We start from the raw sequence: 19,417 nt of genomic DNA, 5'->3' as shown, positions 1-19,417 counted from the left end.
ATGATAAATCGATCTTAATAAGCGTTTTAATCGAGCAGAGGCCGATTAATTGATCAATTAGCTCTTGCGTAAAAAGGCTATAACCATATTATGCTATTAGTGAGTTTTAGTAATGATTTTATCCCTAGTTTTAGGTTCCATCCCTATCTTCCTTCATAAAAACTTCAAATATCCTCTCTACATAGACATGTATATATACATATATACCGCAGTTTACTGCAAATTTTTTCGTCTGCATGACATTTATTTCGTGTTTTTTAAGTAAAACCGCAGGATTAACTCGTTGGCCGGTTTGCAAGCAATTACAGTTGTAATTAATCGATGTGTGCGAGTATTTATTTAACTGCGCACTGAAAATGCGGCAGCACTTCATCAATTAACCACTTTGAGTTATTAGCGGTAATGAAAATTCCATTTGCCGCCACTTGGGTTTTTCGCCAAGCAATAATTGATAATTTTACATTAATAAACTGTCTAGTTAGCGGTGCTCAGCGCACAGCGTGGCGTTTCGGCTGGAGCCTGCCAATTTTCTAATTACGCAAATTTCTCGCTTGTTGCCACGGGGGGTGTTGAAAGCGCCACACGAACCGGCGAACCGGCAGACCGGATACACAGACAAGTACACGCATGCGTAACAACAAACTACAATAACAACAAGCTGTACCAGCGATAACAGGCGTAAAAGAGTCGACAGGAGCTATGCCAACTCAGCGATAAGCTTGAACCACGGCTACTGTTCACGTATGCTTGGTAACCGAAATCGTTGTTGTTCGTAATAAGTAACTGTAGTACTTTCGGCACTCGTGTATAAGAAAGTGTGTGAAATATTTAACGCGCCCATTGACAATTTGTCACCGTGATTATGCCAATTTGTTAAGTTGTCAGCCGCGCCGTGCCAAATGCAACGCTGAGCGCTGCTGATGTTTGTGTTGATTGCTTGGCGCTACCGGGCATTGCCAGCTGAACGCTTGCAAGCCACAACCAACTGGCGGCTCGTTACCCGCTGTAAGCGCCCAAAGCGCGTCCAAAATAATTGTACAAAGCGCATCGGTTTCCGGTAAAAATGGTAATTACGCACATTTTCGAAGCCAATTTCGAACTAACTGCTTGGCTATGAACTCTTACATTAGACATACAGTTATGTATTAGCCGCTAAAGCGCATTGTTGGGTTGGGCGGGTTCAGTTGGGGTTGGGCAGTGCGAGTAACTTGGTGTTTGGCCTGCTGGTGAATTGCTGAGTGGTGGCTACTAACTGGTATGCGCTGCAGCATATCGCACTTGATGGATCGCTTTAAATATTTGCTGGAATTGAAATACTTGTTTTGGGGCAACATTTGGAATGTGTGGGTATAGTATAGATTAAATAACTGGAAAATGTTTACGCAATCGTTTTAAGTGCACTAATTATCTGTACTAGAATTTGAAATGAAAGAATTAATTGAAATTTTGGAGTTAGTTAAGTTTTTTTGGCTAAGTTATCGGAAAACAATTTTGAATACCTTTAAAACTGCTTAATTAACAGTAAAATCAAATAAATAGAATAAACGATTATTCGAAATAAAATATTTAAAAAACAAGTATTTTAATTTTCAAATTATGTGGCAACCTTGATATACTTCAAATGATATTATAATACATACGAGTATAGCCCTCATATCATATTTTTAATGCACTAATTGATTTTAAATACATTTATTTTAAATTTTTGTTAGGCTGACAAGAGGGCAATCCCATGTGATGGGTTCAAAAAATCCATTTTTTTCATAAATTGCTTTCTTAACATGTGATTTTTAGAAGAAGAAGAAGGAGCTGTTCGAAGCGCTCAGTTGGCAACTGGAAACTTTGAACGCCTTTTTCCACAAAACTGTAGCTGAGCTCATGTAAATGCATGGAATGGACTATTATCAATAAAAAATTCCCAAAATTTCGATAATTTTATAGCAAAAACTTAAATGTCAGAATTTTTTTTCGAACGTTTACCAAAAGTCTAATTTTGGGTATATTCATTTTGTGGAAGTGCGTTCCATATATTTAAGTTTATAGATTAAGGCCGCTAACTATTTTTGTTTCCCATAAGCCAATCGGCCAGAATCGTGGAGGAAGTGTAAGTCCAATTTTTTCATGCCTGGGTGTTCAGAACGCTGTAACTCATATTCTACACAATATTTTCAGCTTAAAACTTATACTTAACTGTCAAAATACGGATGTTAATAAATGATAATAAACTTAGAGCTCTATTTATTACCTGTTCGTAAAAAAACTCTAAAAAAAGCCCTAAAAAACACGCCGTCACATGGGATGACACGTTTAAGTTAAGTAATGTTTTATAAAATTTTATTATATTTATTACTTCATCGTTTTGCCATTGTAAATCTTAATTAAATCAAAAGAAATGTAGCAATCTCAATACCTCCATTTTGTCATCTATATACGTATTAATTTATGTATATATGTATACAGTCGTACACATAATAATATTTATAAATATTACACCTAAAATTTGAACCTTTCCTAATATTCGGCATAGTTGCCATATTTTTAAAAAGTGAATATTTAAAATAAGTTTGATTTTTGTAATTCTTATTTGCTTTCATATTCTATGCCCATTTTTCTTCCTTCTTAAACTTTTAAAGTCTTTCTGTCATCGTAAATTTATCATAGACGGAAAAGGCCTTTACACCCTTATTTTCTATAGATTGCTGAACCTGACAATGCCATCTTTTCATTATTGTCATTTTGGTGCTTTTATACTTTTATACCATATTACTTTTATATAATTCATTTGGTTCAACTGTATTGTTTTCTCTCTTATATTTATCAGCAACTTAATCGGAGAATAATCGAAAACACTTGAAAATTCTCTTGTAAGGAATAATATTATGGCGACCATCATATTCATCCCATTTTGAGGGGCTGACTTATGGACTATATGAACTTTCTATGAAGCCATGAGTATGGATCTCTTTAAGGTAGTGACTTTCGGTATGCAATACCACTTTTAAGATCTGAATTCGCATTCTACTAAGTTCGAAAAACAAAAGTTTTTAGCTAAAGGAGTCTCCTTCAGACATTTGTAAGCCGCTTAAAGCCTTAAGTAAATATGAAGAACAGGGCCATAAATAGAAGGTGAAATTCGATTAGGAAATACTTAGTGTTCTAAGATTCTAACACTGTTGGATTTGAAAGTTGATTGATTTGTATTGAAAAACTTCTTTTGGCCAATTCAGTGCTGCCATCCAGAGTAATTATACATCACTTCCAAATACTTCATTTTATTTCCTGAAGGAATATTTGGAACTTTTGAGTTAAAATTAGAAATATTCCCATGAAATATATAAAAAAAATCAATCGCTATTCCCATTTCATAATGCACAATATGTTCAAATCTGTGTTTACATACGTGTAAGTGCATGATGTGGCGCCTCCACTGATCAATTAGCGGTTGCATGCGGCGACAATCATTAAGGCCGCCAATGCATACCAACTTTTTACGGTTTTTGAAATGTTTCTTGCCAATTTACGCATTCAACAAACACACACACACACACAGAGGTAATTGTTGTAATATAGTTTGTTGTTGTTTTTGTGTTATTTACGATTATTGCTGGCAGTTATGCGAGCTGTGTGTTTTATGGCAAATTTACGAGTGTTGCCGGAAAATATTTCAAATGGAAAGAAAAATGTGAAAATCAAAGAAAAAGATGAAAATCACTTGGACCAATTTGCAATGCAAAGCGCTCAATATAAATTTATGTACTTACATACATACATAAATATTTACATACATAGTGTTAAAATTGTTGTATTTTCAGTGCAAATGCTTAAAAAATGTCCTGGTTGCGGCATGTTGCACGTTGGCTTCAGCGCATGCGTGGAGAAAGCAAACACTTGAACTTGCAATGTGCAGCTCAGACGTGACCGTTACTTGCATTGACTATTTACATGCTTGTTAACATAAACAAATATTAATAATACGCACAGTAATAGTAATTATTATCGTTTTTTTTCGAAATAGTTGCCACATGCCACATGAACCGAGGTGTGTGTGTGTGTGGACATCTCTGAAATGCCGGACGAATTAAACGTTTTCAGGCAAATGTCCAAAAAGTGCAAATTGCACAAATTCAAGCCGACAAATATGCAGTGTTGAGCAGACAGTCGAATAACGGCGCATAACGGGGAACAAGGTGCGACTAACGGTAGCAGTGATTAAATGAAAAGCTGGAGTTTACACATATATAAGCACAGAAGTGCAACAATTGCATATATTTATAGATGCATGCATGTATGTGCCTCCATTGGCTCTTCGAAAAAAATGCATAAACCGAAAACGAAAAAAAACAGCCAACAACAAGTGATTCGTTGAAAAATTTGCAAAACTAAACTCTAAAAAAGCAATTACTGTCAACAACCACACACACACACACAAACATTGAAATACATATTTGTACGATTTCAAATTAAAATGGTGGCAACATTTCTTGTTGTGACTTTGTCCATATTTGTTTTTATTGTAGTACAAATTTGTACATTTTTCGCACTGTGAACCAGTTTTGTGGCAGCTTAAATTGTTAAGTGCAATGCTTGCTGAGACATTAGATACATTTTTTTTTTCAAACTCAGTATTGCACAGTGTATCAAATTATAAAAATTATCATAAAATATTTTTTCTTTGAGACCATTGACTACGATATAAACTCACGCTTTCGGAATGATGCTTAATGAATAAATTCGAATACTGAATAAACTCAATCCTAAAATATAATTTCGGAAATCGTATATACTCGTATAGATGCTGGTCGGGATTATTATCTATTGAAACAGTCAAATCTGACTGGGTGTTCCCCAGGGAAGCGTGTTGGGGTCAGTGCTTTACTTGCTTATTACAAGTGAAATCCCCACTGACTCAAGTTATGTGGCAGCGATATTTGCGGATGAAACAGCCCTGTCAGCAGCAGGAGAGTCAACCTCAGTATTTACCCTTCGAGTGCAAACAGCAGTCAATGCAATTACTAAATGGGCTTCCAAGTGACGCATTAAATTAAACGGTCCCAAATCAGTGCACGTAGACTTTACTTAAAAAAACATCCAAGTACTAAAGCCAATTTGGGCCTATAGAGCTCAACTATGGGGTTGCTCAAGTCAAAACTGTATTGCCTGCATTCAGAGCTTCCAAAATAAGGTACTAACAAGTATAGTTAATGCTCTTTAGTATGTTAGATCTGCTGACCTTCACCGTGATCTTGGTGTGAATTCAGTTGTAAACGAAAAAACCAAACTTGCAAAGACTCACGAAATGAGGCTTAGACAGCATGTAAATGAAGAGGCATCCAGACTCATCGAAACTGCTGAACGAGAAAACCGACTGAAACGTAAAAGGCTTTCAGACTTAGCACGGCAACTGTAGCAGCAAATGAATTTCTCTAACATTTAGCTTTTAATTATTATTTTTAAATTATTGTATACCAGGTACAATTGTAAAAAAAAATCAACATAGACTTTTGGGACAATATCAGTTGTACATACATATATCTTTTCTGAATACTTCAAAATCTGACCAGATAGACTTTCAACAATTGTATGCTCCTAGCTACGAATATATTAAAAAAGCTGTTCGTTTCTCTAAGAATCCTTCGTCATTGTAATAGTTTCCGTATATTTTGTAGAGCGACCTAATCTCTAAAACAAACTTGCATAAATTCCACAGCTGTTAGATAAATGATTTTAGAGAGAGGTATATGTCTATTGGAGAGTTTTGAGTCTAAACTGTATCGGAGGAATGAGAGGGATACATACATTTTGGTTTTGTAAGAAAATTGAAGTATGTATGCATTCAAAGTCTTTCGAAAAGCTTTTAATATTTTAACAATTCCCATTCGTTCCAAATATAGATTGAAGTAAATCATATGAGCTCAAAGCCTTACCTTAATTTCTGATAGGACAAAATACATATCTATTAGCTATCTTTGATTGGGAATTGATTAACACGGGCTAGAGATACGATAGCAGGCAAATTAATGAGGCTTCTAAATGATTTTTTTTATTGCCATTGTAGGTAATTATTTTTTATATGAACGAGTAATTTAATTGAGTATAATTGAAGAGAATTATTATTTCTATATCTTTTTCGGTAAATTTTTTGAAAATATTTTCTTACAACGTTTTTTTTTTATTTTCTATTTTTATTAAATAACGTTTTGTTTAGACATATTAGATATTGAGACTCTGTAATATCACATATTATATTATTATAATAAGATATAAAAATGAATAAAAATCAACAGAAACTTAAAATATTTTTGCAAATGGCCTTTGAAATGAGCGTCTGTTAATTGCACAATTTGTTTTATACTTGATTCGATATTTATTGATCAATAAAATATTTTATGTATCTACATACATATGCCTATATCTGTAAGTAAAAATCACCACCACTCCATACGAATGTCAGTCTGACATGGCAAATATTGAAAAAGAAATTAAAAAACCGCACATTTTTTTACCGTGCAACATTTCCACTTATTTGAAGATTTTTAATTTTCTTTTTGCCTCTATTTCGTAAATTTTCCTTTTTAATGCATTTCATATCGTACAATCCAACAATTTGTTGGCGCGTTTTAGAGCCATTTTTTGACTGGCAGCCATGTAGCATTTTTCGATTTTTTGTTTTCTTTTTGGTTTTGAATAAAATGCGGAATTTCGCATGCTTCGCGATTTTCCATTTTCAATTTTCCACTTGGCATTTTACATTTATCAGTTGGCATTTGCTGCACACGCGAGTGACGTTGATGTTGGCCAATGTCGTCATAATTCCGAAACGTTTAATCACTCGGCGATAAAGTTGAAGTTAATGTTTTTGCTGTCGTGCAGACAACAGCGTGTGTGCGACAGACAGAGTTGAATGTGCGAAATACGCACTGGAATGCATAAATTTTCTAACGAATTGTAATTGCCACAAAAGCTGATTTCACTCGTTTTATAGAGTAAGTGAGTTATTATTTAATAAAAGAAATTTTGTAAGAGTTTTCGTTAAGCAACTCGAGAGATTTTGTTTTAATTATAATGAAATGTTAATAAAGTGTTGGTTTTTACTACGGTTATCTAATCTGTGCAAATCTGTTGCTTGTAACAAATTGTAACGGGCAGTTTTACAAGGGAAGTAGCCGCCGGAACGTAGTCATTTGAAGAGTTACTATCAAGAGAGAGACCGCACATATTATGTACAATATAGGTATGTATGTTGCCTACCATATATATATTTTTTATATTTATTTAATTTTTTTAATTTAAATTTAAATTTTATTTTTATTTTTAATTTTACTTTAATTTTAATTTTAATTTTAATTTTAATTTTAATTTTAATTTTAATTTTAATTTTAATTTTAATTTTAATTTTAATTTTAATTTTAATTTTAATTTTAATTTTAATTTTAATTTTAATTTTAATTTTAATTTTAATTTTAATTTTAATTTTAATTTTAATTTTAATTTTAATTTTAATTTTAATTTTAATTTTAATTTTAATTTTAATTTTAATTTTAATTTTAATTTTAATTTTAATTTTAATTTTAATTTTAATTTTAATTTTAATTTTAATTTTAATTTTAATTTTAATTTTAATTTTAATTTCAATTTTAATTTCAATTTTAATTTTAATTTTAATTTTAATTTTAATTTTAATTTTAATTTTAATTTTAATTTTAATTTTAATTTTAATTTTAATTTTAATTTTAATTTTACTTTTAATTTTAATTTTAATTTTAATTTTAATTTTAATTTTAATTTTAATTTTAATTTTAATTTCAATTTTAATTTTAGTTTTAATTTTAATTTCAATTTCAATTTTAATTTTAGTTTAGTTTAAATTTAAATTTAAATTTAAATTTTAATTTTAATGAAAAGAATTGCAGTATTCTGATCTTTCTATAATATCAGTCGTGAAGAAAATACAAGAATTGTCCATCAGAACATCTATTATTTCTTGGAGAATATCCCTAATAAACTTCCAAAAAATCATGGAATCAGATGAATTATTTAAAATAAGCTAATAATTGTTAGTTTCATCATAGAACTCGTTTGCGAAACAGTTGTTCTGTATTATGACCTCATGTGGTTTCTTTTATGGTCATATACTCTTTATTTGATCTTCCAAGTAATATTATGACGTCGTAGAATAAAATTTGCTTTTACTTATAGATCAATGCCAAAGCCGTATCGAGGTGGAATCATCTAAGCATTTCCTTCTCCGCTATACAGCTTTTGCCAGATTGAGGTTGAAACACCTCGGAAGACCTTTTTTGGCGATCCTAGCGAATTGGCTAGAATCGACATTAGTCGACTATAGAAATTCGTAACAGGTTCCAAGCGTTTTGCTGAATCTTAAGGGTCTTTGATCCACCGGGAGTTTTACTGTTATCACAATGGACAGCATTCTAAGCTGTCTAAGTGAGATCTTTTAGATCCTACAAACCTAACTTAACCTATAGATCAGTATATTTACATGTACCTAACAGTAAGTATTCCAATCCGACAATTTTACTAAAAAACGAAAATTTTTTGAGAGCTACTCCATTTTGTAGTTTATAATTTATAATTTTTGATATTTTTCAATAATCGTAGGACATTGTATAGGAAATACCGTCAATTTTAATAACCTTTTCAAATTTTTTTGTTTCAGCTACTCATACGGCCGGTATCATGTCAGTAGTTGGGGAACTGTTTTTAGGCAGCTTTGAAGACAGCACTTAACTCTGTTATTTTTCAATATTTTTGTAAAAAAAATTATAAAATATAGCTGAAAATATGATGTCCAAAAAACTCCGAAACATTCGACCGAGTATTTTCTTAAAAAAAAAAAATTCACGAAAATCGCCTAATTTTTCATGGGTTATTGGTATTTCCTCTTAAAAGGTTAGAGCAAATTAATAATTGTTCTAGGTCAGAATACTTCGGAACATCTATTTATTGATTGTGCCGCACTCAAAATGTCGGAATATTCTCGGATCTATCTCTAACACCAAATTGAATTTATTGAATTTCTTCCACAGAGCATAGGTACATCGGTACATATTACAGATAGGTTACTATCGACTTTAGTGGCCCTTTATACTCCTATCTTTCAGCTGTTAGATTCAGGATATAAGCCATAGGGCAGTTTGAAGGTTTCAATTATCTTCATACCTTTGATATTATCTGTTATTATTTGTATGAGCTGATGGGTTCGATCTTTATCAGATATGTTTTAATCTTTATAAACTATTTTCTACTATTAGTTTCTCTAAACTTAAATTACATTGTATTGTAATCTTGCGTACCTCACTTTGTACGAGTATTCAATTGCTTAATCTAATTTCAATGCTGCAGATTTTCTTTTAAGTCTTTACCTACTAACGTTTTTCCATACATTCCACTAATCTACTGGTTAATCGCCAACAACCATGACATTATGTGGCATACCAAAACGGAGTGCATTTAACTTTTTCCCAATAAATCAAATGCAAGTAAATACCGTTGCTACTACTTCTTCAGTAACAAATTAGGCTAGTGGCTAACTGCGAAACGTCAAAGTCGGTGAAAAGTGATAAATCAATTCAGGCTGCTGGACGGCTTTTGTTTGCACGCATCAACGGCAATTTGATGATAAATATGAGTAGCTTGTCACTTAGGCGGCCATAAAAAGGAGTGCTGCAGTTTATGTGTCAGTGGTGGTGGTGGAGAAGTGTGTCCGGATGCTGGAATGCCATAAGGCCCCGTGGCGGCTTTGATTGGAGTACACATTTTTGGTGTTGCAACTAATTAGATATGATTGATTTACTTTGACATTTTAACTGGAAATCAATGTGCTGGGCCGAATAGGTGATGCTACAAGTGTATTTGGGTGTTGGACTTGTGTAAGGCGCCGCCAGCAAGATGAGGCAAGTCAAATTAGCAAAAGCTGTTGAGAAATTGACTCAGGTATGCGCTATTTATTTACAGTTTTTAGTTTTCTCTTTAATTTGTTTACTTGTTAAGCGTTTCAAGGCGACAAGTTATTGAAAAAAATACAATTAATACAAATAACAATCAAGTCTATGCTTTTTATCACGCATAGACGACGTACATATGTATCTCCTTTCGAAGTAATACTATTCGGGAAATAATAAGCGTATGGACAAATCAAACATATATGAAAGTTTACACGAAATCTGAATCTGAGACTTTGTTAAATTAAGAAATTATCTTCAACAATGATTGTTATAAATCTAGTATCTACTTACTAGAAGTTCATCGGCATACTTCGATTCACCATACAATCAAAACTTTGCTTAATTTGTTGACGAATATCAAGTTTCAATAATTTTGGAATATCAAAGTTTAAACGATTGATTGATTGAGTAAAATTGAATAAAAATTTAAATAGACAGATGGTTGTCAGCCATATGTCTAATCTGTTTTGTTTCAGTGCGTATTATTGTCAATTTATGGTCTTTGAATTTGACATAATGAGCACCATGCATTAGTTTAGATATCTATCACCGGCATGAAATAAATATGTTTTAAATATTACTCGTTTATTATAACACAACTTCTCAGATTTTGATCAATTTCGACTTTAGTGCCATCGAGCAGAAGAATTTATAGTCGGAATATATTATTTTTTGTGATTGTGAATTCTCTTCAAATATGTTCTAAATGAATCGGATGGTATAAGGGATATCACGACGCTTGTCCCACCTCCTAGCTAAACTTTTTGCACCACTATCTTGTTTTGTGTTCTAAATATGGATCCAGACCACTTTAGCCTTAAACATTCTGCAGATCAAATGCATTTTTCGTCGTTCTGTGTCTAAACAGGAGGACTCTTTCAAGCCGAATAGCCATAAAAAGAGATCCTCGAAATTACCCATTGTCATTATCGTTTGCAAAAAGGACTCTACATAATACTTTCGCAAATAATTCACTTGTTTCCGTATAAGAAGTTTTTACTTAAAAATCATATAAGATTAAGGGAAGTGTAGAGGATTTTGTTCTCTTGGTAATATCGTTAGATCCCTAAAAGTGATTTATTAAATAATACAACCTTCTATTTTTTCTGCCTAGAGTTAAGAAGTAATAGTACAAAAATGTATCAGACTAAAGGTATTCCAAAAATGGAAGCATTTTAAAAATTCTACACATTCTCGAATAAGTGTCAAAACATCTGGCTGACATCTATTCCAACTAAAATGACTGAAAACTAAAATGACCACTTATCTTTCAAACTTTATGTTGTAAGTATTTTTTTCTATTTAAGGGGTTAGGAATAGTCTGAATTTTCAAAAAATTATTTTTTTTTTTGCATTTTAATTAAGTGTAATATGTTAAAAATATTCTCTGAAAATTTGAAGTTGATCCGAATTTTACTTTTGGAATTATTCGATAAATAACAAAGATCGCTCGGGTACTATGTTTTTTGAACTGGTAACAACTCTAACTCGGAAACCGCTCAGTTTAATGAAACATATACCGCTTTCAGAATACATAATAATCCTGGATCTGATCGAGTTTTTTTGTTTTTTTCAAACAAATTTCGATTTTCTTAAACCAATTAACTGTTGATTATTTCCTGCCATTTTGTTAATTTTTGACAAAAAAAAAAAAACAAAAAACTTCGATCAGGCCCAGGATTATCTATTTATAAAACTACTTTTTTTTATCCGATTGATTATAGATACATTTTTTCGTGTCTCTGACTACCCCTAACTTTGAAGTAGTAGATAGTTTCGTATCAACAACACGAACAATGTCAGCCTCGAAATCCAGCGCAGAATCACTCTTGAAAACAGGTGCTACTTCGGACTGAGTAGGCAATTTTACTGTTCAATTGCCTTGTCCTCTCTCGACGAACCAAAATCAAGCTCTACAAGTCGCTTATCATTCCCGTCCTGCTTTATGGTGCAGAAGCTTGGACGATGTCAACATCAGATGAGACGACACTAGGAGTTTTCGAGAGGAAAATTTTCCGCTAGATTTATGGTCCTCTGAACATTGGCAACGGCGAATACCGCAGACGATGGAACGATGAGCTGTACGATTTATACGAATGGAAGAAAACACTGAAAGTATTCGATGCAGTACCCGCCGGAGGAAGCCGATGAAGGGGAAGGCCTCCACAGAAAAATGTATCATCAGTTTCTCATCAAATAATATGATAAATATAATTTAAGTATAAGAAATATATACAAGACAATGAATACATTTTTTATTAATTTATATTTTTTTTTTAACAATTTTTTAAGTGAAGGATGTTGTTTTTTAAAAACAACGGTAGTCTAATAATGAATACAACAAAGTAATATACTATTATTTATTATTTAATGCTTGTAATCCCTGAAGTACTAATTATGTACCCCTGACCCAATTCTATATCAAAAGCCTCAAATATGTATGTAACAACAAAACACAAATTCTCATTAAGGTAAACGAGTTCTTGCTAAAAAATGTTGGTTCACCAATTCTGGCAGTACTGGATGACCGACAACACAGACGTAATATTCCACAAATGTCTAGAAACAAACTAATTATTGAATAATCATTACATTTATTGTATGGAAATATGGAAAATCAGGTCGAAAAACTAGCAACTTAGAGACTCTTATAAGACCAAACGATTTCCAAGATGCTGTATAACCGTGAGCTCTACCGACTAAATGGAGCGCGTAGCTGTTCTCGTGTTCTCGTACGCGCAAGTCGAGATGCGCGCGCCACAGCATATTTGCCTCCACATAAACCCACTTTTCGCATTTCACGGCGCGACACGGCTAACGTGAAATAGAAATGATTTCACCAGAAAAGGAAATTTATTGCACATTCTTCTACTCGTGTATACGCGGAAAGATACAAAAAAAAAAACAACAACAAATTTTATTAAAAGCGCTGCAGAAAATCTCGCGCAAATGCGAGGAAATCGGTGCAAAGCCACAGAAGCGCAGAAAGGCAGTCTATGGAGGCGCGCGCGCCAGAATACAATGAAGATAATATGTTATAGATATGTGAGTTGGCCTTAGAGGCACGTAAAATGCAAGAAAGCTGAACAACAAACCTGTTGCTGCTGCTGTTGTTGTGTTTGATAGTTTTGTTGTTGTTGTTGCAAGTCAACGCGGTCTGTAGGCCAAACATTCCTTCTGTTGTTGCTTAGATTGCAGCGGCTTCTGCCAGCTCTTGCTGTGTTGCCGAGCGCATCTTCATTGTTGGCGCTGTTGGCACTGTTTGCTTGGCCATTCAATTGTTGTTGCTGCTGTGGTTGTTGTGGCTGCGGCGGCAATGTATTGTGATTAATTGGCCTGTTAAAATTCCCATGAATGGCGGCAGTGGCAGCGGCTGCGGTTGCAGCATTCCCACTCGCGTTCGCATTCTCGGCAATCGCCGCATGCCTGAATTGTGCCAACATTTGTTGTTGTTGTTGCTGCTGCTGCTGTTGTTGTTGCCTATGCTGCATATTCAATGCGCCGGCTGACTTTGATTTGGCGACAACAATGGGACAGCGCGCCGGTATTGCTGGCGGCTTGGCATCCTCCGCCTGCTCGGCTGGCTCATCGCTGCTGGCGTCGCTTTCTAAGTAAGCAATGTTGTTGTTGTTGCTACTGTTGTTGTTCTTGTTATTGCTATTGCTGTTGTTGGCCTCATTCTTGCCGGCTGTCACTTGTCGGCGTTGCGGCAGCGGTGGACACTCCAGGCTGTTGTACTCACAAGTGACATTGTTGTTGCTGTTAGTGATGCTGTTGTTGTTGTTGTTGTTGCCATTAAAAACGCTAATTTTGCGATACTGCCCGACATCGAAATCCAACGACTTGCACTGCATATCATTAGCGCCACCGCCACCAGCGCCGCCACCGCCATTATACATGGATAGCGAGCGCGCAAAGGAGCTTTTAAAGTAGCGACACGGCAGATTAAAATCGAAATCTGGCGGCGATGCACTCGGCGATGTTGTCGATTGCATATTGAATATATGTGTGTGTGACGCTGGGTGTTTATATGTATTGATTTGCGTGTGACAGGCTATGCAAATTGCGGTTGGCCGTTAGTTACAGTTGTTGTTATTGTAGCTGTTGTTGTATTCCGGATTTTAATGTTTTGCGGTAGCGTTCACTAATCACATTCGTGTCACGTTCACGTCACTTACGTTGGCACATATGCACGTGTGCATGCGTGTACATAGGTATATATATATATATATATATATATATATATATACATACATATATACAGATATGATATATGTTTGTCTGTGTTGGTATGTAAATATTCAATTGCTGTCCAAATAATTGCCCGACAGCTGGCTAATGTTGCGGATGACGCGTGCGTTGGCTTGGTTGACACTTTCAAAGCGACAAACACTCACTGTTTGGGGGTGTTGTTGTGTCACTTTGATTTTGTTGTTGTTGTTGTCACTTTGATGTATTTGTTGTTGTTGCTATTTAGATTTTTTATATTTTTTTGTATTTTTTTGTGTGAAGCGGAAGCATTTAGTTACTTAACACACTTATTTTCACCTTTTTGCTTATTTGCCTGTTACGTTCTGCGGGTCTTCCAGTCGAGAACCGTTATTGGCGCACACACAAAAGTGGGGAGTGCTATAACAGCATATTTCCTACTAATAAACACGATTATCGCTCAAATTTTGACATTTACACAGTTGACATTTGATTTTGTATTTTTTGTATATTTTTAATGCAAGTAACGGTACTTTTTTAAGTCAACAAGATTTTTTTGCAATAAATACACTTAAAATTTTTTAAAATTTATTTTTGAAATTTTTTTTTTTTAATATTTTTATATATTAAAAAAATTTTTTTTTTTTAATTTTTTTCCAAAAATTTTTGTTTATCTTCTCAAAAATATTATTAATTTTTTTTTTTTAAATTTGTTTCAACATTTTTAAAACGTTCAACAATTTCAACGAAGTTACAAAAATTTTCTGCAAATTCTTTAACACGCAATTTTCTTTCCATTACCACTTTCTTTGTTTTTTTTTTTTAAATTTTTTATTTGATTATTTTTATTTTATTATTATTTTTTTTTCTGCTTGCTTTGCGTTTACCACGATTTTCCGTACACTTGTTGATTGTTGTATCACCACTCTGCTTAGAAAGTATTTTTCTATGTATTTTCAAATAATCTCGTTATTTTTATTTTATTTTTTTTTCAAATTTTCTTTTGTGCAACTTTTCACTCCATAATGGAAAACAACAACAACATCGAAATATATTTTATAACAAAACACAAATGCGTACCGAAAAGTGCCCACTTGTCTGCCACTTGGACATTGCGTGTCCGTATTGTTAAAACAAAAATTATTTATTTTATTCAATTTGCTGTTGTTATTGTTGTTAGTAAGTATGTACATATACAATTTTTTGGTTGGGCGCACTCGCGTCGACACACACGTCCGCCGCAAACAAGCTTTAGTTGGATATTAAACATTGAAATTGATCAGCAAAAAGCACCAACTAACCAAAACTAAGCGCACATGCGAGCGCCGGAGATGACAATTGGCGGCTAGCGGCTGGCGGTTGTGCAGCCGGAGCGCATGGAAGCAACAGCTGCGAAGTCGCTTAAATGACATTGCGCGCCTGAAATAATTCGCTCAGCTCTTACTTGTTTTCGTAGCAACTTAGAGCGTGAGAGTGCAAGCACAAGAGCGCGGGAGCGTAAATGCGCGAACGGCTGACCAGTGGTTTGAGCAAACTGCTGCGCTGCTCGCTTTATTTGCCGGTAAAAGACAATAGTAAACAATGACACAAAGGTGATTCGCTTACCTGTCTTCTTTTTGAAGAGTGCGATCGGCTGTAGGTTTGTTCTGCTGGGCAGGAGATAAGCAGTGTTGCCAAACGGGTTGAGAATAAGATTAGGAAGGAAACTGTCTGCTTTTGTAGTATAATGTGTAATAATTTTTGGTTTATTTTGAAATATCATGTCAAGAATATTATTTATATAACAAGTTTTGACATCAAATGGAATCCTGTTTAATATCGTCTGGTCTCTCCGAAGTAGATTAGCCTTCCATTTTTCTTATTCCTCACAAATTCTTCAGCGTTAGGTACTAATTTTTCTAAGTGTGAAAATTTGTCGATTCCTAACTAAATGATCAGCAACAGTTTTTGTGAGTTTATGCCATGCTCGGATATGAATATAGATTCATTTGCCTTAAACCTTAAGCAGACACGACTATGCTGGAAAAAAATTGGTCTGGACTCCGTGGATCTTAATTGAAATAAGAGGAAATAATAAACTAGTTGCGGCCGAAAGTTTCGCTGGTATTAAGTTCTGCTCTTCAAAACGGTACTAAGGCTTCAGAGGTTTGTATACTTACTAGTTAAAGCTCTGAATAGAGTTCAGTGGGAATTCGAATCATGTTTGTCGAAAGATGATGATATCCCTCCATGTTTAATCCTTTTTTTTATCGATATCCATCCCTATTTCATCTTTTTTTTGTCGAATTTTAATAGTTCTAGATAAATACCTAATCCTAGGTTCTCGATTTATGTTTCGTCCAAAGGTACGATCTAGTCTAAAAACTTGTTTGGATCTGCAATAGAATATTAAAAACACTTTTTCAGAAGTACAGAAGTCTTCCATAGTTGTGTTGGATCATAAATAATATAACAAAATTATTACTAATATTTTTCTATAAAAAATTTCATAATAACAAAATCAAAAAATAAATAGAAAAAAAATTAGAAAATATTATTCAAAGTTTTGATTTTTTACATTCCATTGTTCCACAGACCACATTGATTGCAATTATATCCTATTTTTTATTATTTGGCAACTCTAATTCAAACTCAGCTTGTTGCTCTTTAAATGTCAATAAATTCGACTCGTTCCGACTTTTACTTACGACACACACTCTTTTTCTGTTCTTTTTTGCACACTATTATCAAAATAAATATCTATATATGTACATATGTATGTACGCATGCACTCATTTGCTAATAGGTGTAAGGACACATGTCAAACCATTGCACGCCTAATTGCTGCCATAAATATGTATGTATTTATGCATGCAGGTAAGTGTGTTGTCGCAATACAGTAAGCATTATATGTGACGTACCTGTGTGGTCACAATAAATGATTTTCAAGGACGAATTTTATTTATGGCTTCCCGTGAGAATTTCCAATATAAATACATACATATGTATGTACATATAGCAAGGATAATAGCAGCAAAGTTCCGATTGTATTAAAGGTGTTTAAATAATTAATGTGTGGGAAATATATATTTATTTTGCCATATTTATTTAATGGAAACTAAATTTATTTTATTTGCAACTGCTTATTAATAACAATATTTTATTGAATTTATAAAAAATACAAAATACCATACATTATGAATAAAATAAATGATTTTATTCTTGAAATGTGACACTCACACCAACACATATCACATCCATACACACATATATATATTTTATAATTTGAAAATCTTAAAGCGAACATGTTTTTGTTGCATACACTTAGGCGTACGCTGTGACATTTCAGACAAGCACCGGAAATCTCATATTCAACCGCTGGTACTATAGCGACAACCGCATTTAGACAGATATGAAAGATAGCATACCCACAGGCGTACGTAGAAATACTGAAAGTGTTTTATAATCGCCGGAAAACCAAACTACGTATATTTAAATAAATGTGACTGAATCGTTGATAAAACGGATATTTCAGTTAAATTAAAATAATAAAGCTTCATTTATTATTTATTTTTATAAAATAGTTGCATGATATAACAGCAAGTACCAAAATAATAAAAAAATATCATTTCAATATATTTCAATTTTATAATTTTCTTCTTTGAAACAATTTCATAATAATTTTTGGTAACACTTAACAGTAGCTTGAAGCAATACAATATTCTTTATATAATATTTTCTTAAAAACTTGGACATTTTTCTTCAAATATGACCTCGGCGCAACGCAGTTTAATATTTAATATAATTTTTTTTTAATAATCTTTGGTTATTTTAGCAATTTTATTTTTATGGCTTCATGTGAGCAATAAGATTTAACGTACTGTTTGGTTAAGTTCAAAAATGAGTTCTCTATTATCTAAAAAGTTTAATTTGAGCGCCACTAAGCAATCTACCAGGTCCTTAATATATATTCCGCTTAAAACATTATACCTGAGACAGATATGTAGTATACAGTGTAGTATGCTTCAGAAACCATATGTGTATCACCGGTTTTCCGAATTTGGTTTGAAAGCAAATGGTGTTCCGTACTACAATAGAGTTCTAGAAACCATTGAAATTTTGTGGTGTTTTGAAATGTACTACAATGGATTGCATTGAACACACCGAAAGCTTTAAGGTCTTCTGCCACAATCATATGTTTTCTGACATTTTGACATAGAGAAAATAAATTAAATTCAAAATTAATTGAAATCAAAAAACAAAATTTGAAAAAAAATTAGGTGAAAAATATGTAATATGTAATAATTATATTGGATAATAATATTTTAAGATTGCTTGAAGTTAAAACTAAGTCAGGATCAATTTTCCTTCCTGTTATTCATAATTACATTTTGCTTGAATTTATTTGTATCAGCTGATGAATGTAAACATAGTACAATATACTATATGTGTGTCACTATGCTGGTTCATAGTTTCTGGAGATTTTATTGTAGTAGATATTATAGTATGGAAACCATATGTCTGTCTTAGGTATTAGACATTGGTCATGTCTCACCAGAAATGAAAAGCTTTATCTCTTTCAGTTTGTATACATCTTTTATATAGGGGTACCACAGAAGAATCCAGTTTCCATATTTTGACCCTTTGGAAAGCTTTGGGTTACGATTTGTAGTATGTATGTATGTAGTACTTAAAGTATGTAAACAATTTCGGAATGTTAACGTGACCGGTGTTCATCATATGTGTAATAGTTTGAGATGATGACTCTTAGCATCCGGCGAGAACAGAACCGAGCACTATAGGAAATAAATTCGATTCAATACACGTAATTTAATTGGATGAGTATGAATCTTTGATTTACTGTTGCTATTTCCTGAATTCAATTTCAATTATTATTGGCAAATAATTTCGCCGTGTATTGTATGTATGTAATTGGGGTAGGAATCGGGGTGGGAATTGAATAATGGGATTATAGCCGAATCTATAATAGCTTCCCTTCTCATTGTTCGCAATTTGGCGCCAGTTGGAAATCCCAAGTGAAACCAAGTCGCTCTCCATGTGATCTTTCCAAAGTCTTTCCCTTCCTTTGCCACGACTGTGGTATTCGCCATTGCCAATGTTCAAAGACCCATATTGTCCACATATCGTCCACGCTTCTGCACCATAAAGCAGGACCGGAATTATAAGCGACTTGTTGAGTTTGATTTTGGTTCGTCGAGAGAGGAAAAAAAAACCCGACGTTGTAAATTCAATACATTTGACTC

General features: G+C 33.3%; 1 protein-coding gene across 1 annotated transcript in view; it reads right to left on the bottom strand.

Moving 5' to 3' along the window:
* LOC105221002 (probable serine/threonine-protein kinase cdc7) overlaps positions 1-14,806 on the bottom strand; it is an 87,278-nt gene extending 72,472 nt beyond the window's left edge. Inside the window, exon 1 of the mRNA XM_011197621.3 lies at positions 13,061-14,806. Coding sequence (XP_011195923.2) covers positions 13,061-13,960 — 900 coding nt within the window. The 5' untranslated portion in view covers positions 13,961-14,806. The remainder of the gene's footprint in view (positions 1-13,060) is intronic.
* Positions 14,807-19,417: the final 4,611 nt, after the last annotated feature.

This window comes from Zeugodacus cucurbitae, chromosome 4, assembly GCF_028554725.1.
Source record: "Zeugodacus cucurbitae isolate PBARC_wt_2022May chromosome 4, idZeuCucr1.2, whole genome shotgun sequence".
NCBI classification, from domain to species: Eukaryota; Metazoa; Arthropoda; class Insecta; order Diptera; family Tephritidae; genus Zeugodacus; species Zeugodacus cucurbitae.
Note: the sequence above shows the minus strand (reverse complement) of the source record. Positions and strands in the feature narration are given on the sequence as shown.